The following is a 26,659-nucleotide window of genomic DNA, read 5'->3' on the forward strand; positions in this document are numbered from 1 at the left end:
AAATTTGGCCTATGAAACCTATCCAGTTTTGTGACTTAAAAGCCTACTAAATGAATATCTGTATGTGTTCATTTCAGAGTTATTTGTATGAGCCAGCTTATACATATTTCAATTGTGCAGAACAGATAAAAAATATGACTTTAAAAGAAAAACTAGACCAGCAGGACAGGACAATACTTCACAGATCTACCCCTGCTTTGTCAATATAAATTAGCTTAGGTTGAAAAATGTGTTCTATCTTTCCCGAATCAGTGGATAATGCAGCACCGATAAGTGGTACTCTAGAGCATCCCACTCTGCTGGTACTGAAATTTTCAAATAAAGATATGTTAACTCTTTTCACAAGCAGTTTTATCAACATTGATTTTGAAAGCTCCTCTATATCGTTTTAGTAAATTTACATACATGAAATTCAAGGAAATACACATTTGGGGTTCACAAAATTAAAAAAAACTTCTTTATTCTAATATGCAAGACCAACTTTTTGCCTAGGGCCACAATTGACAGCAGCAAGTTGCTCTGAGGCTAGCTTCTCAGAGATAATAAGAAAATGGAGGTCTGAACTTTTGGCTAATCCCCACTTGATTTAACAATATACTCTGTAAATGGAGTCCTGTGCGGCTGTGTTTAGAAAGTAAAATCACAAAATAAACATGTCAGTCTTCCAGATAACGAACCACAACTGATGGAAAATCATTTAAAAAAATCCAATCCAAACCTTTGCAATTTAGTTTCCAAACACATAATAGGTGATCTGGCGTGAAATCGACACAACAGCACATATCCATTGCTTTTTTTTTAAAAAAAGGACAAAAAGAAAATTTCAAGAGAAATTAGGACAGCATACAACAAAAAGAGAACAGGAATCAAAAAGGTGAAAATGGAAGAGAAATGAAAGTATACTAAATTAAAAAATGAATATAGTTATATTATTGTATTAGCAATCCAAAGGCTTGGACTAAAGATCCACAGTTATATGGGTTTAAGATTCCTAGTTGGCACGGCGGGATTTAAATTAGTCATTACATAGATCTGTAATAAAAACCTGGTGACCATGCAACTGTAAGATTATGATAATCAATGTCCTTTTATAAGGAAATCTATGATTCTTGCCTGCCATTTGAAATATCCTAGTTAAAGGTAATTAAGGATGGGAAATGAACGCTGTCTAGTGATGTCCACATTCCATGTGAATGAATAAATGTTATTTTTCTTTAAATGCTTTAGTGGTTAATGTTTGAGCTGTATGGTATATTGATCCAGTAATAAATATACAGTCATGACAGTTTAATGTTTTGATCATAATGAGAAGGGTTTATTTAAGCATATTGTGTGATTATGAAAAAGGTTTCAAAGAAAGGCTGCCCCGAGGAGCTCTGAATTTCTCAAAACTTGTCATAAAACAAAACTCTATCAAGCTGGGCATACTAGAAATATTCAGATTGGTCCCTACATATGAAGAATAATGAACATTAGGACGTTACACTTCATTCATTTTATAAATGGAAGGTCATTTGCTGTTATTTTAGAAACTTACCTCTATCCTTAGCTTTATCTGACAGCAGCACTTCCACATCCTGGTATTCCTGCATGGCATTGAGTATAATATGTCCTTCCTTATTGAAGAGGAAAAGCATTGGGATCGTAACATCATCAGTATTCCTTCCATCACCAGCCATCTGGAAAAGGGGAGCTGTATCACTGCTGCTTCCTTCATTGTCATCTGCCCAATAGCAAATACAGTTAAAACAACTGCAGTGTGCACCTGGACATGCAAAATTCCCTGGGCTTACTGAAGTTATTATGCTTCATAATAAAGCCAACAGGAATAAACTTCTGTCTCAAGAGGTGGACAGAAATTTCACATTAAACGCTCTTCTTTAAAAAAAGTTAATTTGTGGTCACAAAGGAGAGGAATGTTAATTTTGCAGTATTTCATATTTCCAGCAGCTGGGACAATCACGAAGCATACCCATGATTAAAGACAAAATTAGATTTCTCTCCGTTCTGCTCCCAGCAATGTGCTTCAGGCCAAACTTTTATAGGAAACATAACATGAGCTTAACCAGTCAGAAATATCAAGCACCAAAGGCACATCTTCTAAACACTAAATAAGAACTCAGGATCTTTGAAAGGGATTTAAATAAGAGAATGAACATTTTAAAGATGACACGTCTTGAGACTGAAAATAAAAGTGAAGGTTAGCAAGGGTTGATGCAATGGGAATTGCGGTAATTTTAAGGGAATTGAAGCTTAAAGTGCAGGATGGAATCAATTAAACCAATAGAATAAACAAGAACAAAAACTTCTGGAGAAGCTAACCAGGAGCTATTTGTAGAGAGAAAGCAGAGTTAATGTTATGAGTCCTGTGACCCTTCTTTAGAAGTAGAATAAATTCAGTCTGGAGTTGACGAAGCAAAATTGAAGATTTCAGCAGCAGATGGGCTGACGTGAGGGTAGAAGCAAGCAATGTGAAGGAGATTGATTTCAATCATGTTCACAATAGAGAGGAAGCTCAGCTCAAGGCTTAACAGGACAGTTAAGTTGTGAACACTAGTTCAGCCAAAAGTAGTGAGCAAGGAGATGGATGGGGCCATTGGCAAGAGTACAGGAGTTTGTGATGGGGTTGATGGCTTTGATATTCCCATTATTCAACCAAAGAAATTGTAGCAACAGATAGGCAATGGAAGGTTCAGGAGAAACAGTAAGAGGTACAGCTGGGTTTCATTAATTAAGCTCAAATCTGAAGATGAAGCATACAAGTGAGGAAGAGCAGGCAGTCAAACAGAGGTCCTCAGATGAATCCAAAGCTAATGGAGCTGAGACAGGGTACAGGGTTGCTCTCTCATTATTGTCAGAGAAAAAGAGAGAGACTACTGGCAATGGTTTAACTTGAGGGTCACTGTGCTGCTGACGAGGGGTAAAGTTGAGAAGGTGTTGACCGCAGCCAGTGTGGGGTTTGAACCTGCGTTCTTGGCGTCAATCTGCACTGCAAACCAACCATCAGTCAACTGACAGGGTACACAGACATTGCTGGAAATTCTGTGGATATGACTGGATAAGTAAGACTGAAATCAAGTGAGGGAACTCCCAGTCAGGTAAGAGGAGAGGTATTAGATAAGAATGGTATGGTTGTCTGTACGCTAAGCCTCCAGTGGGGTCAAGGGGATTAGGAGGGTCAAGGGGATTAAGGAGGGATAATGCATTACAATCACAAACTCAGATTACTATTGATGAGGGCACACAGTTAAAAAAGGTGTGTACACATTATTTTGGGATTGCAGATAAATAAAACTAAACAAGCATTAAAATGTAACTTCTGCATTGGATGTTATATCAACTAATTAATCAGCATGAATCTTCACTCAGCAGCACGAATCACTAATAATCAGAGAATCTAAAATTCTGTAAATTTCCCTGAATTTCAATTCTGTAATTATAAGGCGGACATGATAGTTCTCTCCTCACAACAGTACATGCATAAATATGTAACATATTATATCAAGATTAATGTGAAAATAAGAATTGTATTCCTTACCAATAACAATGCCACCTATTGCCCCAGCTTTTTGTGCGTTCCGTGCCTTCTCAGCAAACATGCAATGGCCTCGTTGCATTAGGGCAATTTTTCCTTTTATTAATTCAGGATTTAATATCTCTGAGCAGCCATTATAGGGTTCACATTTAGCAACAAAACCACGCACCTATCAAAAATGTAGAGAAACACACAATCAAATTTTACTGTGAAAATTCTCTTCGAAGACAATCTATACTATCATGTGAAAGTACAACTGATATAAAGACTAATGTCTATAATAACAGTACTTAAGCAATAATCTCACCCACTGGCCCACCCAACCCTTCCTTTCTTCGAAAACTCCCTCAAGTTAACTGACAAAGTATGAGCAATTCTGCTATGTTTAAATCGTTATTCTCACTGTTACAATTACTTAATTTGGTAAGCAGAATTTAAACGGTGTGAAATTCACAATGCTTCTATCAAAAATATTGAGTACAAATATTTTGATTGTATTTAAATACAGAAGAGCTTCTGATATATGCCCAAGATCGGGCCAATGTTGTATGCAAGAAGGATTGACTATCCCAGCAATGATAATATTAGAAAGTAAAATAAAAATCAATTTGTTTTGATGCATTGAAGAGTTAGGAATGTCCTTATAAAACCATAAGACTACATGAAGCAGGAGCAGAATTAGACCATTTGGCCCATCGACTCTGCTTTGCCATTTGATCATGGATGATATGTTTCTCAATTCATTCCCCTGCCTTCTCCTTATAACCTTTAATCCCTTACCAATCAAGAACCCCTCTGTCTTAAAAGAGACTCAATGACTTGGTCTCTGTAGCAACAGGTTTTGCAGATTAACCATTCTTTGGTTCGTCCTCATCTCAGTATTAAAGTATCATCCTTTCACTCTGAGGTTATACCCTTGCATCCAAGTCTCTCCTGTCAGTGGAAACATCCTCTCCATATCCAACCTATTCAGACTTGTCAGATCTCCCGCAATTCTTCTCAACTCCATCGTGTACAGACCCAGAGTCCGCGAACGTTCCTCATACTACAAGCCTTTCATCGTCAGGATTATTCCTGTAAACTACTTCTGGACCCCATCCCTCCTCAGATACGAGACTCAAAATTGCTCACAATATTCCAAATGCCAACTGGCTTCAGCTTTATATAGCCTCAACAGTATATTTCTGTTCTTGCAGTCTAGCCCTCTTGGAATGAATACTAACACTGCATTTGATTTCCTAACTGCCAAAAGAACCTGCTTGCTAACAATGGGATGTTATAGGCTCAAGAAGAGAATCCCGATCTAGATTTTTAAAGCATTTAAAAAATAGACTATACCTTTATTTTTCCTATCATGCATAACTCCCCATCTTTGCACATTGCATTCTACCTACCACTTCTTGGCCCACTCTCCGAACCTGTCCAAGTCCTTCTGCAGCCTCCCGACTTCCTCAACACTACCTTCCCCCCACCTATCTTTGTCATCTGCAAACATAGCAACAACACCCCCAGCTTCTTCGATGAGATTGTTAAATGTATAACGTGAACAGATGCGGTCTCATAACGGACCCCTACAGAGCTTCACTAATCACCGGCTGCCATCCTGAAAAAGACCCTTTATCTCTACTCTGTCTGCTGCCAGTCAGTCAATCCTCTAGCCATGTTACTACCTTGCCCCCAACACCACGGACTATTATCCTATTTAGTAGGATCTTGTGCAACACCTTGTCAAAAGCCTTCTGGAAATCCAAATAGATCATCACATCCACCAGCTCTCCTTTGTCTAAGTTGCTCGTTACCTCCTCAAAAGAATTTGAATTAGATTTGTCAGGAATAACTTCCCTTCCACAAAGCCATGCTGACTCAGTGCTTTTTTTTGACAATGCTTTCCAAGTACTCTGCAACTCATCCTGAATAATGGAGCCTAAAAATCTTACCAACAACCGAGGTCAGGCTAACTGGCCTATAATTTCCTGTCTGCCTCTCTCCCTTCTTAAACAGGGGTGTTACATTTGACATTGCCAGGCACCCTCCCTTACTTCAGTGATTTCTGACAGATCACCACCAATGCCTCAACAATCTCTTCAGTTATCTCCTTCAGGACTCTGGAGTGTAAGCCATCTGAACCAGGTAATTTATTCACCTTCAGCTTCCTTATCACCTTCTCTTCAGTGATGCCACAATACTTACTGCTGCCCCCGACTCTCTTGAAGGCAGGAAGGCAAATGGTATGTTGGACTTTATCACAAGAGGGTTTGAGTACAGGAGTGAGGAAATTTTACTGCATCTGTGCAGGTTGATGAGACCATACCTGAAGTCATGTGTGCAGTTTTAAGGAAAGATAGACTGGCCCCGTATTCACTGGAGTCTTGGAAAATGAGAGGGGATCTCAGTGAAACGTATAAAGTTCTGGCAGAACTGGGGAGACAGGATAGAGGAATGATGTCTCCCCTGACTAGGCAATTCCTGATACGATGCCCCCTTATTTTGGATGAGGAGAAATTTCACTACTCTCAAGGAGGTGAACTTATGAAATTTTCTACTACAGAAAGCTGAGGAGGCAAAGTCACTAAATAGATTTAAGAATGAAACACAAATTTACAGAAGCTAACGGTGTCAAGGGAATGGTGAGAGTGTGCAAGGATGTATGGAAAGAGAGGAAATAAAGCTACAGTCATTTTGAATGTGACAGCAAGTTCAATGGGCTGAATGGTCTCCTTCTACTTCTATTTTCTATGTTTCAACATAGATGGATTTGATTTTACGCAACTTAAATATCCTAAGAAGGATATTAAAGTGGCGACTAAATTACACTATGCGAGAATCTGCCTTTAATGTGCTGAGTATGTGTGATGATTGTATCCACAAATATGTCAGAGAATTATTTATGATTAGTAAAGATTGTGTTTAAAAAATTGCAAGTTTTCATTAAAAAATGTGCTGGAAAAACAAAGCCAAAGATCTGGCAACGTCTGTAGACAGAAAAACAGACTGCATGTTTTGAGTCCAAATGAAGAGTCATTGGACTCGAAATGTTACCTCAGCTTTTCTCTCAACTGATGCTGCCAGACCTGCTGCATTTCTCAAACACTTTGTTTCAGATTTCCAGCATCTGGAGTTCTGTGTGTTTATTTATGGTAATAATGAGGTGGGTATGAAGGTGATAGGAAGGGGCAGGAAGCTTATGACCAACATGATGTAGTAGAATATTGTGTTACTATCTGGAGCAGATAGCTGTAGTCAATTGCGATTAGTGCCTGAAGAGGGTGAAATGTTAAGTACTTTGGCGGTACTGTAATTTCTATGTCTGAAGAAGATATCTTTGCTTGAACAAATGTTTGTCTCTACACAAGATGCTCAGAATGTGCAATTCAAATGAAGTTTGAAAGTCAAAAGCTAAAACAAGAGCAGCCAAGGATTTATGTACAGAAGACTCAAAGAGGAAAGTGCAAAATAAAGCTTAACAACTAAAATGTAACACAAGGTTCAGGAGTTATGCTGCCCTTTATAAGTTCAAATGTTACGTGCTCACAACACAGTTTCTGTGCACCTTGATCCTGATTTCAGTCACAAATCCATGGCAATTGCTGAATGGATGTCATAAAATTCCCAGCAGGAAGCAAGGAAATATTGGACATGTCTTGTGTATCCCTAAGTAGCCAAGTTTATAGCAGTGTCAGGATTGCTGGGAGATGAACAACAGTCACACCCTGTTTTTCATATTCACTTGAGGAATGTGGGCATCATTGCTGGCATGTATTTTTATTATCGGCCTGTAGTTGACCTTGAGAAGATATCTTCTTAAACTGCTGGAGTCCATGTTCTCCATGAGTTACTGATGGAAAGAAAAATGAACACTCTGGTTCATCACCACTAGCTGACATGTTTATGCCACGTGGGACAGCAGATATATTCAAGGTCACAATTTCCAAAATGACAGATACTGCATTTTATATCTTCTGTGGTTCCCTCCCTCCCCGCCCCCACCGATTCTGTATGGAATAAGCTATCAAAAACGGTCTAATATACATGGATTGTTCCTTAAAAATAATTCAGACTTTAGTACTAATTAATTACTTTTTTCACTTTTCAAAACCCAGAAACGACTTCCAGAACGGTCACAAACTTCACTGACCCAGTCCTAGAAACATGCCACAACATTCCCAATCCCTCAGAAAAACAACATGGAGTGCAACAATCTGAGTTCTTCCACTTTAATCGTGGAAGAGCCCTTTAAAAAAAGTGACATCATTTTAAACAACGTTTAACAGCAAAGTATCATTCTTTTAAAATAAAGAAACTAGACTTTTGCCACAGAGTGCATAGAAATACCTAAGTTAATTATATATTTAACCAATGCTGTTGAATAAATTTGTAAAGTCACTGAAAAGATAAACAGTTAATAAGCTGATCTCTTAGATAAACCAACTTACTCTAAGACAATTTACTGCATGGTAAACTAATTTCGTTTTCAAGAAAAACTGGCAAATACTGTATTTTATATATGTACAAGTATTTAACTATTGGTCAGTTTTAGTGGCTCCGTACCCCATTGGTAATTTTAGAAAGTTCTGTTCCAAACTGTGCGGGTCCAGCTGTAAGTACCACTCTACCAAGGAATGGGTGGGAGGTAATCTGAACAGCTCGAGGTGGCAGCTGTTCCTTCTGTTGCTGACTGGACAATTCAATCATCTCCTGCATAAAGCGCAGGCCATCCTCAGCATCATGGGCACTGGCTGCCTGGGGAGGAGAAAAGCAAAACACTGTTCATTCATTACTGAATTCACTCTCCTCAAAAGGCAGCAGCAACTTGATGTCCGTCTTTTCACCTTCAGCTCCTCAAAATGCAGAGCCTAATTATAAGCCTAAAATTCAAATTAACAGCAAGTACACCTCCTCCCTCACCCCTATCCCAGGCCCCAAGATGACTTTCCATATTAAGCAGAGGTTCACCTGCACATCTGCCAATGTGGTATACTGTATCCATTGTACCCAGTGTGGCTTCCTCTACATTGGGGAAACCAAGCGGAGGCTTGGGGACCGCTTTGCAGAACACCTCCGCTCCGTTCGCAATAAACAACTGCACCTCCCAGTCGCAAACCATTTCCACTCCCCCGCCCATTCTTTAGATGACATGTCCATCATGGGCCTCCTGCAGTGCCACAATGACGCCACCCGAAGGTTGCAGGAACAGCAACTCATATTCCGCTTGGGAACCCTGCGGCCCAATGGTATCAATGTGGACTTCACCAGCTTCAAAATCTCCCCTTCCCCAACCGCATCCCAAAACCAGCCCAGTTCGTCCCCTCCCCCCACTGCACCACACAACCAGCCCAGCTCTTCCCCTCCACCCACTGCATCCCAAAACCAGTCCAACCTGTCTCTGCCTCCCTAACCTGTTCTTCCTCTCACCCATTCCTTCCTCCCACCCCAAGCCACACCTCCATCTCCTACCTACTCACCTCATCCCACCTCCTTGACTTGTCCGTCTTCCCTGGACTGACCTATCCCCTCCCCACCTATACTCTCCTCTCCACCTATCTTCTTTTCTCTCCATCTTCGGTCTGCCTTCCCCTCTGTCCCTATTTATTCCAGAACCCTCAGCCCATCCCCCTCTCTGATGAAGGGTCTAGGCCCGAAACGTCAGCTTTTGTGCTCCTGAGCCTGCTGTGTTCATCCAGCCTCACATTTTATTATCTTGGATTCTCCAGCATCTGCAGTTCCCATTATCACTGGGTATAAAGTAAATTGTGCACATTTCTCTGCTTTTGCTCTGTTTTCCCTACTTGACCCTTTTTTACTAAAAGATGAGAATATTTCTGATACGCTGGCAGATGAATCTATGAATTTACTCAATGTACTTGATATTTTCTCAGACTGTAGAATACAAAAGGGATTCAGATTTTCTGTTGTAACTCATTTAGAACAGTTTTTGCACATATTTGGATTTTAGTAGTACATTGAAAATAGGTTTGTTGATCTCTTTTCATTTTACATATATTTCATATATTGATCATATTGAAGAGATATTTACCCAAATAGGATCCAACTGCTACTACTTGCAACGTACCCCACAGAATATCACGTATTCTACTTTTACTGCAAATTCCATTTTCCAAACAATTTCCCACCCATTTTCATTCATTCCGTCCTCTCCCCTCAGGTCAATAATTTTAAAATTGCATGTATGCCTGCTTTATGGACAATATTATACAGCAGTAATTTCACCTGGTTTGCATGCTGAACCAACTGGACTCTGCCATCTTTCAGATGAATTAAACTGACTCCCATTTTCTTCAGTAACTCAAGATGTTCAGGATTGTTGGCCATAAAGTCCCTGGCCCTCAGATGTGACCTGGTCCCAGGATCATCACCTACTTCCCTATAAAGACGACAAATCGGACAAACACACACACACAGGGAATTTAGTTTCCAACAGCAAAATAATAAGAAAAACTACATAAAATAATGAACTGTTATGTACTGTTTGCTTGAGAGAAAACAACCTTAGCAAAAGCAAAGGCAATGAACAATCCTCTAACTTGGAATTGAATTACATTTTGCACAAATATAAACAAATTCAGTAAACAAACTGAAAATTTATTTGCACCAGTTATACATTATTAGTACTAATTCAATAGATGTAGTTTGTTTAATATAAATGTACAAAAATAAGTTCACTCTCTAAGCTGAAACACAGGTATCCAATGCAAGTGACTCACTTAATTAAGCTTTTTAAATATATTAGTGAAAATATTTTGGTTTTATCATCAGCAGTTTATTAACACAAACTTGGCAAGTAGCATGTTCTCAAAAACAAGATGCATCAATACAGAAATGTTCTTATTCTTTACAACAGGCTATCTGCAAATCGGTATACCGCAGTATAATAATGATGATGTGTACTTGTAAATGTTCATTTATATCAGGATAATGTATTCAAAACTAGGCCCACTTGGAAAAGACAAAATTTTAAACAAATCTTGCCCATATAATCTCAGGGTTTAGTAAATACAAGCAATTCTTACTGTCGGATGCTGGCCTTTGGGCAAGTTTTGTCCACCACGTTTTTAAACGGTTCACGAATGCTGTTAGCATAAGAGGGATCATTTGGAAACAAAACCTGTGTATTAGGGCAAGACCAGTCAAAGTTGTTGTCGTCCAAATCTATGTAACCTGCCGTCTAGGAGGAGACAAAAAAAATTAATGAAAGGTGGGGTTTGGGACTTGTCTATTCAGTAGTCTGCTTTCAGCTGTGTGAAGCTGAAGGAAGAGGACCCATGTCTGTTCCTGCTTTCTTAGCTACAGGTAATGACCTACGCTTCACTCTCTCAGATTCAAAGAACCATAGAATCATCATAGAATCACAGAATCCCTACAGTATGGAAACAGGCCATTCGACCAAACAGGTCCACACCAGCCCTCCTAACATCCCACCCAGACCCACTCCCTAATTTCCCATGTCTAACCCACCTAACCTAAACATCCCTGGGGCACTATGGGCAATTTAACATGGTCAATCCACCTACCCTGCACATCTTTCGACAGTGGGAGGAAACCGGAGCACCCGGAGGAAGCACATAGAAACACGGGGAGAATGTGCAAACTCCACATAGAGTTTCCCAAGGCTGGAAATCGAACCCAGGTCTCTGGCACTGTGAAACAGCAGTGCTAACTATTGGGCCACCATGCTGCCTCTGAAGTGGTAGGAATCCATACTTGGCGTGGTGGGGCTGTGTATGCATATGTGCAATCAATGTTAAACCTGCATGATGTGATGGCTATGGGTCTTTTGCTCCTCTTTCAAAAAGCTGGAAGACATTTGGTGTAGAGAAAGAGAAATTTCATGACTTTAACTGGCTGAGACTCCATTCGGAACAGCAGGACCAACATTTGTATCGGACAAAACCCAGATGCCCACAGTTTATCTGTAGCTAGAAGCCAATGGAAAGAGAAATTTACAAAGTTTGACTTGAGGTAGTTTTAATGAAAGCTAAAGTTCAGCTACTGTGCCATACTCCCAATTCTTGAGAAAGAATGGTCCATGTTACATTCCAAGGATCACTGCAAGCTTTCTGTGTCATCTCGTGACATAAAGCACACTTCTGGAGAAAGGGGTGGCGAAGGTTCAAGAGGAGATTATTTTCTTTCGGCCAAGAAAAATGATGCCACATCTTTAAGGGAGTTTTGCTGAAAAACTCTACAAAGAACAACAGATTTGCCAGGAGAGATATTGCCAGTAGGCTGAGGGTACCTGCAGCAAGTGCTGGATCAATCACACTTTCTTGTGATTTAAATCCATCTGGAATGTTCTCCAGAGCTTTGTAGGAGAAGTACACAGTAGTTGCCTCCAATCTCAGTCAGAAATCATGATCTCCTGTAGGTGTACTGTCTACTACTAATATTTAATACTTAGGAAATTTAGCTTGCCAACATGTTTAGAGAAAAGTTGCAGGGGTGTCCTTCACTGTCTTGTATAGGGTGTTATTTTGAGATCTGTGCATCAGAGTTCTTCGAAAATCACAAACAAGGTTTCTTTCTAAACACAACTAACTTATGGCCACTTGTGGGTCTGGCCAGTCCTTCCCCAGTGCTTGGGATGTTTGTGTAAATAAGCAACTGTGGAACAAGGCCTTAGTTTGCTCGCTGCCAAACCCAAAATGCCAACAGAGCCAGTTATCACTACATGTCACTAACAGTAGTATGATGAGGAGATGCAAGGGATGTAACTTTGCTCCAAAAGAACTGCAAGAGCTCTTGGCTTTGTTATTGTGGGTAATTTTAAAGGGGTCATTCATTTGTAGAATCATGTAAAAACAAATCCAACAACAATTGCAATAGTTTTGTGATTTGGGTTTGTCTCCCTTTTCTCTTCCATATACCAATAAATTAAAAACATACACAAGAAAAAGTCCTGTCATAACATAACCACAGTTACACAATTTGGTGGGATAAGAAATGACTGATACATATTAGCCTGATAAGTCATGCACATTATTTCACGACAAGTTTGAAATGCACAGGTGATAATGGCCATTAGCTATTGCGCTCAAAGAAAAAAAAACATTAAATATTCTGGATATTCTTGCAGTTACATTTCCTCTTTGATGCTAACAGGAGGGTTTTAGATCCAAAAACAAATGGCAGCAGACTAAAAAATGTTGATAACCTGAATTCCACCTGGAACCCATCTCCAGTTCTCCCATTTTTGGCTTTAGCAAAGATAGGCAGCCAAGCTGTACCAAGAAGATTGTACTACAATGAGGCTGCACCAATTTCATTATTATTTCCCATTTAAAAATTAGCTGCGGACAGCTAGGTGTCTGGGATCTTCAGAGGACCAGCAGCTAAGCTAGGTCAAATTCTGTTTCCAACTTACGTTTTGGGTCTAGCACACCCCCATGCTCTGATATGCCTAACCTTTCTTACAATGATCATCTTGTACCATGAAGTATCAGGGAACTTCTGCCCAGTCCCCATCCCTCCAACTGAGGCTTTTGAATTATCTCTCATGTCCAGGAGTCCAAAATCATTACTACCCCCTTACACCCTAGGATTGATCACTCCCATCACTGCTCCAAATTCTGATCACCTCGGGTGTGTACTTAACTTGCCCTGCAGCTTTCTATGGATTATTCCAAGCCAAGTCTTTCAGTCAATCTGCCTTTCAGGTGGAGAACTTGTCAATGGCATCACATCTTTGCAGGAGAGTCATCCCTGGTTTCCCCTACACTCTACAGAATGCAACCTACAGGGATGCATACTCCCTTTCAGCCCCTTAAAATCAACAGTAGTGGATTTCTTACATAACTACTGAAAATTAATATATTGCAGAGTTGCTACTTCTAACAACTGTGGGCAGCACGGTGGCTCAGTGGTTAGCACTACAGCTTCACAGCTAAGTTGCCCGCAGTGTTCAGGGGTGTGGGGGTTATAGGGAGATGGGTCTGGGTGGGGCGGTGTGGACTCGTTGGGCCGAAGGGCCTGTTTCCACACTGTAGGGAATCTAATCTAATCAATTTAGCTGATCATTAATGACATGCACATCAAGAGGTAAAAGCATCTCATTATAGCAGGAAGGGGCGGATATCGTATTTGCATTGGAATCAGTCTATATAGATCATGTTGCACATCTACTGAAAATCAATGTAAAATGAGGCTGTAAAAACAGATGATTTTTACAACTAACGGAATTTGTTTACTTGAAATACGTTGTATCCAAAGTTGCAGATGATCCAGCTAATATTTCTAGACTATCACCACCACTCCGCTCCCCCCACCCCCCCACCGCATTGTTATCTTTAGTTCATCATACCTCCAAACAATTACACAGCATGAAGTGATTCACCTACCTGATTATTCCTATTTGTGGTAAAATTAGTAGAGAGCCAAAGTGGCAATAGATGGGCCTCAGTGGTGAATATATAATCCTCAACATCAAACAGAACATCATCTTTCTCCGCAAACAGTAGGTACAGATATTTAAACATTTCAGCCAAGAAAAAGGAATCCATTCTGTACAAAAAAAGGATTATTAAAAATAAACACTAAATCTATTATTAGCGTCAAACAAGTAAGGATTTTTCCCTAGTGTTGTCTTGATAGCTGCCATTTTAAAACTTGGTCATTGCACAATAACACTTTAGCAGCAACTCACTGATACATAGCATAAGGGAATTAATCACACAGTCCAGAAGCATATACAAGGCTCCTGATCAAGTGTATTTGTTGTTAATTTTACGTTTGGTATTCAAAATCCAGGATATGTTGATAATCTTTACAGCAATTTCCATCAAGCAATGACTTTCATCTGAGCACTGCAATGTTTGGAAAGTGTTATTTTTCAGCCTTTCTCTGGAGAACCAAAATGGTCACCACCACAGACACTGTAAAATCGTCATTTAAAATAACAATGACCAAAGTGAGAACAGAGACCACTCCTGCTGAAATTTCTACAGATTGTGCTAAGTGTTTTTTCCAGACCCTATTTTCTGGTAATGAACTGTCCGTAGTAAATGGTCTGACCTGTCTTCATGGCTTCCTGTCCGAACATCTTTCATTGCTGCAAAGCCACACGGTACGCGAGCGTACTTGTTCAGGTTCTCAATGATGGTCTTTCCCACTTCCAAGTAATATTTGTCGCCTGTAGCCTGTTTGCAATGATGATAGTCACTTACACACGAATCAGATCAAGATTAAAAATTCATATCAGCTTCTGGTCTAACGACAAAGTTTTGCCATATTCTTCCACCATTTAGATATCAACTTTAAAAAAAAAGAAGAAACTTCCCTTTTTAAACATCCATCAAATAAAACCACAAGCTCACCTTGTATAGGAAGTAGGTACTTTCAGCAAATTCAGGTCTGAGGGGATGTTGAGCCCAGTGAACCCTAAAATCAGTGGTAAAGGCCTAGAAACCCAAAAGCAAACATTTCCAATTAGGAAATTCTGATGTTACAGAACAACATTGAGATTAATTTTGTGAATTGAACATTTATACAAAAAAAAGTTACATCACTTGACACATTAATTATTTGCATTTTGTTTAGTAATTTAGGAGCTGCAACCATTGAATATTCTGTTAATTAACTTGGCAAGGCTAAACTTCGATGTGTAAAACTTTCTCACTGCAACTTTAGCTTAAGTAGCGTTCTTATGAGTTTTTTTGTCACAAGTACAAAAACATTTCTCTTAAACTAATGCATTTTGAGAAGGGTTAAAGTTGAGAACAAGAGAGCAGCAAGATTGAAAAAGCAAGTGCATCCATGAAACAGAACCAGATCGAAATGTAAGGGGACTAGATGTTGGATTGTGGAAGGAAGAAAGACTGAAGCCTGAAAATATCAGTTTCAGTCAGAGACTAATGATTTGGGGATTTAAGAATGACTACACTTATCCAGAAGCTTTGATAAATTATCCTGAGAAAGTCAGTTCAAATCTTACCGTGGCAGTTGGAGAATTTGATTTAGGAACTTGAATTCAGGATTGAAAACATCATCACTATTAGTAAAGGTGGCCATGAAGCTGTCAAAAAATCTACTGGTTCATTAACGCTGTTTAGGCAAGTAAACCTACAAGGCAACAATCATTTCTAAGAACAATCATTAAAAAAAAATTGGAGCTTGTAGAAAATAAAAAGCCTGAAGTCGAAACAACTATTAACAAGGCAGTAATAACGAATTATTGAAGTCAAACAAAAAACAGGTTATCAAGATAGAGATTAGAAGGTAAAGCTGAGGAAGCTGTAATTTGATAAACAAGTGCTTCAGTGTATCCTTCACAGGAAAGGAAGGACATCTTTTAGAAATGCCCCTAAGTACTTCCCTTTTAACATCCAACTTCAATTACGAAAAAGAGAAGTCTTTTTGAAGATTTATACATTCATTTTTAGTACAAGTAAAATCTATCGAAGAGAACAAAACATGTCATTTGAAAAGGGCCAGGAATTCAGTAGAAATGGAATAGCAGAAGTGACAGGTGAGACCTGCAAAACACTCCTACAAATCTGACAGCACAAAGAGGTCAAGGAAGAATAGTCAAATAGACTATTGAGTAGCTCCACTGGCATTAATGGTTGTGAAGAACAAAAACAAGGTCAACTAATTTAAAGAATTTGGAAAGCTTTGCTACCTCTGGCAGGAAGTTATGTTTTTTCGTAACTTGGTACAACATCTCATGCGTCTCTATGGCTGGACGAATATCTCCTTTCAACACCTAAAAATTAAGAAACAAATTGTGTATAATATTTAATAAAGACTGAACTGCACACATTAGAAAATGGTTCACAATGTACCAACTGAATTAAACACCGTATCAGATATAAATGAAAGAGGCTAGAAATAGAAACCACGGACGCCACAGGTAAGGGGAGACCAGATAGTGTTGAGTGTGAACTGAAACACCAACTTGCATGTTTGTTTTTACTGATGCCATCTGAGCTGCTGTGTATTACTAGAATTTTCCTGTTTTTGTTTTAAAAAGTTTCCATACATTAAATAAAATTAAAATCACCGTGACATTGTATCAACTTCATTTTCTAAATTTCATCTGATCTACAATTATTAAAAACTTCCATCAATCACCCTTCAGTTAAATGGTGACAGGCATAATGAATTGCATGCAACTTGTAACAGCTAGCCAGCTGAGGTGCACATCATAATTCAAATCCTTCACAAGCATCTGCCTGTATAAGTACAAGACTAGTTACTAAGGTTGATTTTAGGGGAAATACATTACGATAACTTGTAAATGTGATTTAAATACAAGCTATATTGAGTGAAAAATTAGGTGGGATATTAAACAGCGTTATGAAGCAAAATGCTGAAACAGTGATTAAAAACGGAGAATGCTGGAAAAGTCTGATAGGCCTGGCAGCGACTGTGGGGAGAGAAAAGGAAATCGTAACAAAAAGTCAAACTGGAACATTAATATTGCTTTTATTTCCTGACCTGCAGAAGGCCTCCAAACTTTATCCTTTTACTTCAGATTTCCCACATCCATTATATTTTACTTCTGTAAGTGTGAAGCTGCTGTTACCTTTGATATTAAAATCAGAATATATTGCAAGCTGCAAGTGCTTCCAACTCTGCATTACTTCTGCATCTGATAACATCTTAGACACAGCATAATACTTGCACTACTTGATGAGATACTTTCAACTGCCGGAACACCACATTTAAAATGTAATTGAAGACACTTTCAGGATGTATGCTTCAACATCAGCGCAAATTACCAATTGAGCTGCTGAAAACACAAATTTCTCCTAACTGGCACAAAGGTAAGTTGGACAGATGACTTTCCACATTAAGCAGATGTTCACCTGCACATCTGCCAATGTGGTATACTGCATCCACTGTACCCGGTGTGGCTTCCTCCACATTGGGGAAACCAAGCGGAGGCTTGGGGACCACTTTGCAGAACACCTCCGCTCCGTTCGCAATAAACAACTGCACCTCCCAGTCGCAAACCATTTCCACTCAACCTCCCATTCTTTAGATGACATGTCCATCATGGGCCTCCTGCAGTGCCACAATGATGCCACCCAAAGGTTGCAGGAACAGCAATTCATATTCCGCTTGGGAACTCTGCAGCCCAATGGTATCAATGTGGACTTCACCAGCTTCAAAATCTCCCCTTCCCCCACCGCATCCCAAAATCAGCCCAGTTCGTCCCCTCCCCCCACTGCACCACACAACCAGCCCAGCTCTTCCCCTCCACCCACTGCATCCCAAAACCAGTCCAACCCATCTCTGCCTCCCTAACCTGTTCTTCCTCTCACCCATCCCTTCCTCCCATCCCAAGCCGCACCTCCATCTCCTACCTACTCACCTCATCCCACCTCCTTGACCTGTCCGTCTTCCCTGGACTGACCTATCCCCTCCCTACCTCCCCACCTATACTCTCCACCTATCTTCTTTTCTCTCCATCTTCGGTCCGCCTCCCCCTCTCTCCCTATTTATTCCAGAACCCTCACCCCATCCCCCTCTCTGATGAAGGGCCTAGGCCTGAAACGTCAGCTTTTGTGCTCCTGAGATGCTGCTGGGCCTGCTGTGTTCATCCAGCCTCACATTTCATTATCTTGGATTCTCCAGCATCTGCAGTTCCCATTATCCCAGATAAAACATAGGTGAGTTGACCACAAGCATTGACCTGGTTCTGATATTTCCTGTGGTTTTTTTAAAAAAAGAACAATTCTTTCATTGCATGTGATTGTCACTGACTAGGTTAGTACTCAGTGTCCATATCTACTTGCCTGGATGTGAGTTTGCTCGCTGAGCTGGAAGGTTAGTTTTCAGACGTTTCATCACCATTCTAGGTAACATCATCAGTAAGCCTCCGATGAAGCTTCATCGGACGCTCACTGATGATGTTACCTAGAATGGTGACGAAACGTCTGAAACTAACCTTCCAGCTCAGCGAGCAAACTCGCTCAAGTTGAGGTTTTCTGGATGTGAGTTTGCTCGCTGAGCTGGAAGGTTAGTTTTCAGACGTTTCATCACCATTCTAGGTAACATCATCAGTAAGCCTCCGGTGAAGCTTCATCGGACGCTCACTGATGATGTTAACCTAGAATGGTGACGAAACGTCTGAAAACTAACCTTCCAGCTCAGCGAGCAAACTCACATCCAGAAAACCTCAACTTGAGCTACAAATCTTCTCAAAACTCGATATCTACTTGCCGTTCAGAACACGATGGTGAGCTGCCTTCTTGAACAGCTGCACTCTTTGGAAGGGATTGCGTGACAACAGTTGTCTGACCGTCTTACCTCCTTGGAGCAAACACACTACCCAGACAACAGCCTGGCAGAAATCGATTGGTTCTGAACGATCTTGCTTTGCCCTCATTTCTCATGAGTAACTCTAAATGTGAAACCGTGCTTACCCATGTAACCAGAGTTTGGGGCTCATATAGTGTATTGGTCAAAACTACTCAATGGAATTACACCCACAGATATTGGCCATCATGCTAACTTATGCTAAGATTCATTTAAATCAGCATGATATGAAACAAGGGCAATTACTCACTTAGATGAACAGCCTTTCAATTAATGGTTTATCTAAGGTTACATCTGCACTTGATATTAGTCTTTTGTGGCATTGCAACAATGGACGAGACACGCTGCACTGAAAATTAGTGAGATCACTGGTGAATATATTCTTAAAACATTTTAGCTGCCAGATTTGTTTGAGACCAGGATTTTTTTAAAAAATACATTTCTAGGAATATATTTCTCAGTGCTGCCTTTTTTGGTTACTGTACCATATTCATAAGATACGAATAATATTGTCTGAAAGTTGTAGAGGCAATGCTAAGGCATAGAAAGCTATTGGCCAAGTGCTGGAAAAATGGGCCGAGAATAGTTAGATGCTTGTTTTAGACCAGTGCAGACTTGATGGACCAAAGGGCCACTTTCTGTGTTGAACACTTCCATGATTATTGCAAGTGGATCATCTGTTACAGGCTCCGTCAATGCTAATCTCACATCACTTAAAATGTAACTCTCGTTTCAACGTCCTCTCTCCTCAGAGAAGCAGCAGTTCTAAACTCATTAACTCTTATTATGTGTAAATGAGGTCCATTAAAGTGGAAGCATACTAAAATTTTACAGTAGTCAATAATTAACAATTGTCTCGTGAGTTTATTTTAATATTTATGGTAAAAGGTCCTGGTGGATCAGCATCATATTTGACTATTTGTGTAATTTGAATCCTGATAACAGAAGAATGAGGTATTATGCTAATTTTCCCCTCTCATAATGTACCAGTATTTAAAAAAATTTAAAATAAAAAAAACTTTAAATCAGCAATATGTACAAGGCTCAAAAAAAAATTCTTGACATAAGGAACAAACTTTACCTGTAGGCCTGGGAAAAACGCTAGCAAAGCATCCATCCACGTCCGTGCATTCAGCATTGGCTTATGTATGTGAACATCCAGCAAGAGTGGGGGTTGACTTATATACTTCATGATTGCAGCATAGTGCTGGACAGAAAAACCAAAAATTACAATATTGCCACCCCTACTCCGGTATATTTACAGTATGAGACTATTCAGCTGAAATATTTCACCTGTGTGTTTTTGTTCTAACTCTACAAATTAAACTAAAATTCAAGAACTATTTTAAATATGAGTAGCATAAATATTTTAGTCTGTGATGCCATTTGTTTCTAAAATATTGAACAAACCCTTTACAGGTTCAAACTCACGAACATCTTATAACAAATATCACGCAGTTAGTGGTATGAGCTGGTACTGTTCTAAATATTTAACTTGCAAGATGTACCCAAAATAAGGAGAAAACAAATACTGTAAATACAGTTAATTTGCACAGAACTGTTTAAAAGCAATAATCGTAAGAACAAATGTTCCAGGGACAATTCTCAAATTTATCAACGAACATACTTTTAGTTACCTGATTTACATTGATTTAAACACTCAAATATTCTACATTATGCAGAAATTTGCAATTGTTGCAATTAAACTGGTCATGCTAATAAGACCAATAAAAATGACCTTCAATTTATCTACAGTTTGCAAACTAATAGCTTACCTCAGCTATTTGGTAAGTTTAGCCACATTTTTGTAACCACATCAGTAAATAACTGGAACATATTTGTCTTCACTTGAGTAAGTTAATAGTTTGACCTTAATAAACATATTTATGGATTTATTACTGCAGAACACATCTACGTTAACAGTGGGATGATAACACATGCTTTGAACACATTACCGCTGATTGCAAGACTGGGGTCAAAGTGAAAGGTTATGTCCTGTCTGCATTTAAAACTATGTTCATACTTTCTCTGTAGGGGAAACCTGTTCCTTGAGCTGCAGTGAGGATCCAATGGTGAGGCAACTAGGGATCTCTAGTGCCAAGACACAATCCTGGCAAAGCTATGTAAGACCATAAGACTTGGGCCAGAAATTAGGCCATTCAGCCTATCGAGTTTGCTCCACCTTTCAATTATGGCTGAAAAGTTTCTCAACCCCATTCTTCTGCTTTCTCCCTGTCAAGGGGGTCAAGGGTTACAATGAAGAACCTATCTATCTGTCCGAATATACAGAATTACCTGACCTCCACAGCCTTCTGTGGCAGTGAATTCCATAGATTCACCACTCTCTGGCTGAACATGTTTCTGCTGATCTCTGTTCTAACAGGTTTTCCCCTTATTCTAAGGCTGTGCCCTTGGGTCCTAGTCTCTCCTACCAATGGAAACATCTTCCCAACATCCACTATGTCCAGGCCATTCAGTATTCAGTAAGTTTCAATTAAACACCCCTCATCCTTTTAAGTTCCATCAAGTACGGACCCAGAGACCTCAAACGTTCCTCATTTGTTCATTCCTGGAACCATTCTTGTGAACGTCCTCTAAACCCACTATCAGGCCAGTACATCTTTTCTGGCACACATACTCCAAATGTGGACTGACCAGAGCCATACAGAACCTCAGAAGTAGCTTTTATATTCATGTCCTCTCAAAATAAATGCTAAAGTTGCTTTTGCCTTCCTAACTACTGACTCAACTTGCAAGTTCACCTTGACAGAATCCTGGACTAGAACTCCCAAGTCTCTTTGCACTTCAGACTTCTGAATTTTCTCCCTATTTAGAAAAATAGTCCATGCTTCTATTCTTCTTACTAAAGTGCATGACCCCACACTATCTCGCATTGTACTCCCTCTGCCACTTCTCTGTCCACTCTCCTAACCTGTCCAAACCCGCTTGCAGCCTCCCCGTATCCTCAATACTACCTATCCCTCTATCTACCTTTGTACTGTCTGCAAACTTAGCCAGAATGCCATAGTTCCTTCATCTAGATCATTAATGTATAAAATGAAAAGTTGTGGTCCCAACACCGACCCTTGTAGAACACCAGCTGCCAACCTGAGAAGGATTTTTTAAGCCCACTCTCGACTTTCTGCCAGACAGCCAATCTTCTATCCATGCTTGTACCTTACCTCTAACACCATGGGCCCTTAGCTGACAGGCAACCTCCTGTGCTGCTTCTTGTGAAAGGCCTTCTTGAAGTCCAGGTGGATAACATCTGTTGCCTCTCCTTGGTCTAACCTGCTTGTTACTTCCTTAAAGAATTACAGCAGATTTGTCAGGCATGACCTCCCCTTGATGAAACCATGTTGACTTTGCCCTATTTTACCATGCAGTTCCCAGTATTCAGAAATCCAGCCCCGTGTCACAAATGGAAGACATGTTCTTTTAGGACTCCCTTCAGCTTGATGAAAGGTTTTTTGGCAAATGTTCTTAGTTCTGTTAAAGCTTTAGTTTGGTTTTAATTGTATCTCCCCCTCAACCAGTTTCTCCAAACCCATGACAGACCTTAGATGTCTTGATTATGGATGTAGAGGACTGCATTCCTGATTAGTATCTACATTGGCTAGGAGTACCCATAAAAACCAAAAAAAAATGTAAGTATGAGCTAAGTACTGCAGAATATGCTCAAATTTCCATGTCAACAGGTCCTGGTAGGACAAATAGCATGAACTTTTCTGAAGCACATTCAGGCAAACCACAACATCCAGGTTCAAGTACAAATTGACTCTCATGAAGCTGTGGTTCTGTTGTGACACTCAACAGTAATGCTCTTCTCAGAATTCACTTCTGTAGGAACTGCAAGGTCTGACCCTCTGTACTTGCATAGCTTTGATAATAAGGAAATCAAGGAAAAGCAATCATCTCGATCAATTAGGAACATATGTTAAACAACAAGCGGAATGTAAATTCTTGGACTGTGAAGGAAGCTGAGAGAGTTTTCTACAATAAATACAAATGAAAATGGTGTTGGTAGCAGTAGTTCGTAATCTACAGTGATTGTCACTTTAAACTGAGGAATGGCCAAATACGTATTTCTAGAATTCCAATTTTGTCCCGCTCAAATTTCAGGATATACTATTATGTATTAAATAATTTATTATGTTACTCAGCATTATTGAAGCAGTAATTTCCAATGGCTTTCAAATTTGATAATTATGGCACAACGATTATGATGAATCCACTGTCGATTGTCATAAAAACCCATCCGGTTCAATAACATCCTTTAGGGAAGGAAACTGCCATCCTCAGCTGGTCTGGACTACATATGACTCCAGACCCACAGCAATGTGGCAGACTCTGAACTGCTCTCAGGGCAATAAATGCTGCCGAGCTAGCGACAGCTTCATCCCATGAATGAACAAAAAAAAAATAAACACCACTTTTCGAGTAAACAGCTATATCCCAAGATAGGAATGCATTTTGAATTAATAAGAAACAAAATGATACACTAAGATCAAACAAGAAAGCAGAGCTTACAGTATTGAATCTCTGTAAGTAACCATCATCACCGAGTAGAATGTATGCTTTGAAGAGGTACTCATAATATGAATCAATCCCAGCTCCAACTCCACTATCTGCAAAGAAAAAGACAGTAAGATAAAATTAATTTTAAAATAAATCGTCTTAAATAAAAGAAAATGTTTTGGCCTGAATAGATCAGCTCATTTGTTCCACCAAAATGTTCAAAATTGACAGTATCTCAATACTGAGGAACATATTAGATGCATTACACAATAACTTAGAAATTACTCACACAGTCAGAATGACTCTTACATTAATTAAAGAGAATTACCAATGGGAACTGAGAAACCATTTTAAAATTCCAAATACAACGAGTTGAACAAGTGGTAATAACATCCAGGAAGGAGAATAAAAGGAGCACACTGAGAAATTATCACGTCAAAATATTACCAAAATATTATGTAGCTAAAATAATTGTAGTACAGACACGATAACTAATTAATGCTGCATTACTGATTCATTACCTATAATTAAACAGAATCCCTGCCTCCCTGAGTCAGTAGCACATCATTTCTCCAGATGATATCAATAACATTCAAGCAAGAATACATTTACCCTTGAAAATAAAAAGCTGGAAGGTCATGGAAAGATTTTCTTAAAAGGTGCAAAAATATTAATTAGCTCGCACTAAGATGGCTACTGCATTGCTTCTTGGTTACAATCAAGAGGAAGCCTGTAGCTCCTGCAGACATCAGGGTGAAGAAATTAAGGTTTAATAAGATTATACTTTGGAGTAAAAGTAGATCCTGTAAAGCTTGCTGAATCACATTCCACTCTGGGCACCACATCCTAAAAATACCTTTGTGAAAAAAGAAACAGAAAATCGACAGGGATAGTAGGAACTGCAGATGCTAGAGAATCTGGAATAACAGGGTGTAGAGCTGGATGAACACAGCAGGCCAAGCAGCATCTTTCTGAAGATGGGTCTTGTCCCAAAACATCAGCCTTGCTGTTCCTCTGATGCTGCTTGGCCTGTTGTGTTCATCCAGTTCTTCACCTTGTTATCTCAGAAAATCAACAGGTCCTATTCAATATAGAAATAGAATGAACTATTAGGAAAGTCGTCAATAATTCTGACTTAATTAAAACACAGAGCTGGCTCATGATGCTTATGCATCTAAGTAACCCCAACAGTACCAGAGGCATTTCAATTTTTGTAGTGGTGATTTTCTGCTACTTGTACATTCAGAGCACTGCAACGTTCCTTCCTACATAATTGTCCTGTTTCAATGCTAGGACAGGTTCTCCTCTTACTTTTGTCTTCTTTTAAACCTAAAATGTGATATCACCTTCTCTAAAATAATGCAATGCTATTCCAATGTTATCTCCTCCTCCTAAGTCAATACTATCAGGTCTATCATTCCGACACTAACACCATGACATTCTGTCCTCTTATCCAAATTCCATGTATATTCTCCTGTGACAAAGCCATGATTTCACCTCCAACTGTGCCCCGTTTTCATACAGCATAAACAATTATGCCTTAAAAATTCAACACAATCAATCAATCATTCAGCAATGCTTTGAATTAAACAAACATGAATTGCACTATAAAAGATTAATTGAAATGCTGAGCAAACCACTTGCTAACATTATTCAGAAGATAATAGTCACTTCAAAGATTAAAATATTATTGTATTCATGGGGCTAACAATATCATAAAGATAGAATAGATGAATGTATTAATTCCCAGTGATAAAGAAATCTACCACATTAGAAACTGTTGATATTGAACAGCTGGGAGCCAGAAATGACAAAATCCAACTTTACCTCTGCGGACCCAGTCTCCAGTGTGGATATTAATGGTTGTTCCCACCAGGTTACTATTACGCTGTCTTTTTTCCCACAAAAAGTCTAGGGCTTTCCGTGCATGTTGCTGCATAAGAATTTAGAAAAGTTTATTACATATTCAAAAACAATAGGTTGTACACAGTTTTTTTTGCTTCCCAACTTAACTTACAAATAACAGAACCCCATTACGTTCCCTGAATGAATGCAGGGATGGGGGAGGAGTCCTGTCTTATTATCTTGATTGAGCTTTTTGAGGAAGTGATGAAGATTGTCGATGAGGACAGGACAGTGATATCATCTATATGAACTTTAATAAAGCATTTGACAAGGTTCCTCACGGTAGGCTGGTTCAGAAGATTACGTCACATGGGATCCATGTTAAGTTGGCAAATTGTATTTAAAATTGGCTTGGTCAGACAAGATAGGAGGTAGTTGGGGAGGTCTGAGACCAGTGCTGTTCTGCAATGATCAGTGCTGGGATATGTTGTTTCAGATGACTCAGAAGAAAGCGTTGGTAGTTTGATTAGTAAGTTTGTAGAAGACATGAAAATTGGTGGAATTGTGGACAGTGAGCAAAGCTCTTAAAGGATACAGCAGAATACAGATCAGTTGGAAATCTGGGTGGAGATATGACAGGTTCAGTTTAAAATCATGACAAGAGTGAGCTGATGCCTTTTTTGGAGGTCAAACGCAAGCGAGAAAGTATACAGTTAATGGCAGGACCCTTAGGAGTATTGATGTACAGAAAGATCATAGGCTTTAAGTCCATAGCTTCCTGGAAGTGATAGCAGCCAAGTAGATTAGATGGTAAAGGTGGCACATGCCTGCCTTCAGCAGCTGGAGCGTAGAACATAAAAGTTGGCAAGTCATGCTGCAGCAAAGTAAGACTTTAGTTTGATGACATTTGGAGTAATATGTGCAGTCCAATACCCACACCATTATGAGGATGTGGAGGCCTGAGGGTGCAGAAGAGCTTTACCAAGATGTTGTCTAGATTGGAATGAATTAGATAGAAAGGAGAGGTTGGACAAATGGTTCGTTTCTGCTAGAGTGGCAGAGGCTAACAGACGGCCCAACAGAAGTATATAAAATTAGGGCAGGAAACGCTTAGGACAGACATACGGAGCCCTTTTTCTGCAGGATGGAAACATCAAATACTAGGGGCATGGGTTTAAGGTGGGAGGAAAAAGTTAAGGGGAAGTGCAAGGTACACAAAGGATGGTGGGTGCCTTGAACACATTTGGCAGGTAAGGTGCTAGAAGCAGGTACATGAGCAAAGTTTAAAATGGGTATTTAGACAGGTGCATGAATAGGTGGGAAGAAGAGGAATGCAGACAAATTGTGGGCAGATGGGATTAGCTTACAATAACGTCGTGGAGGGCTGATAGGCCTGTTCCTGTGCTACACTGTTCTGTTCTGTTCTGTTTTAAGAATGCAGAAACAACCAGTTGAATTTTGTGGATTAGAACATGGTAGGAGGGT

At 39.5% G+C, this 26,659-nt stretch overlaps 1 protein-coding gene across 3 annotated transcripts in view; it reads right to left on the bottom strand.

Annotated features, from left to right (window-relative positions):
• The window catches only part of edem3 (ER degradation enhancer, mannosidase alpha-like 3), a 68,179-nt gene that overhangs the window by 18,625 nt on the left and 22,895 nt on the right, over positions 1–26,659 (bottom strand). For all 3 annotated transcript variants that reach the window (XM_048539257.2, XM_048539261.2, XM_048539260.2), the window contains 12 exons: positions 25,157–25,262; positions 23,342–23,439; positions 19,893–20,018; positions 16,167–16,250; positions 14,863–14,946; positions 14,561–14,685; positions 13,888–14,050; positions 10,564–10,718; positions 9,764–9,917; positions 8,084–8,275; positions 3,539–3,704; positions 1,538–1,723 (listed from right to left, as the gene is read on the bottom strand). In XM_048539257.2, the coding sequence (XP_048395214.1) occupies positions 1,538–1,723; positions 3,539–3,704; positions 8,084–8,275; positions 9,764–9,917; positions 10,564–10,718; positions 13,888–14,050; positions 14,561–14,685; positions 14,863–14,946; positions 16,167–16,250; positions 19,893–20,018; positions 23,342–23,439; positions 25,157–25,262 (1,639 nt within the window). The remainder of the gene's footprint in view (positions 1–1,537; positions 1,724–3,538; positions 3,705–8,083; positions 8,276–9,763; positions 9,918–10,563; positions 10,719–13,887; positions 14,051–14,560; positions 14,686–14,862; positions 14,947–16,166; positions 16,251–19,892; positions 20,019–23,341; positions 23,440–25,156; positions 25,263–26,659) is intronic.

The sequence above is a fragment of the Stegostoma tigrinum genome, chromosome 8 (genome assembly GCF_030684315.1).
Source record: "Stegostoma tigrinum isolate sSteTig4 chromosome 8, sSteTig4.hap1, whole genome shotgun sequence".
In the NCBI taxonomy this organism is placed as follows: Eukaryota; Metazoa; Chordata; class Chondrichthyes; order Orectolobiformes; family Stegostomatidae; genus Stegostoma; species Stegostoma tigrinum.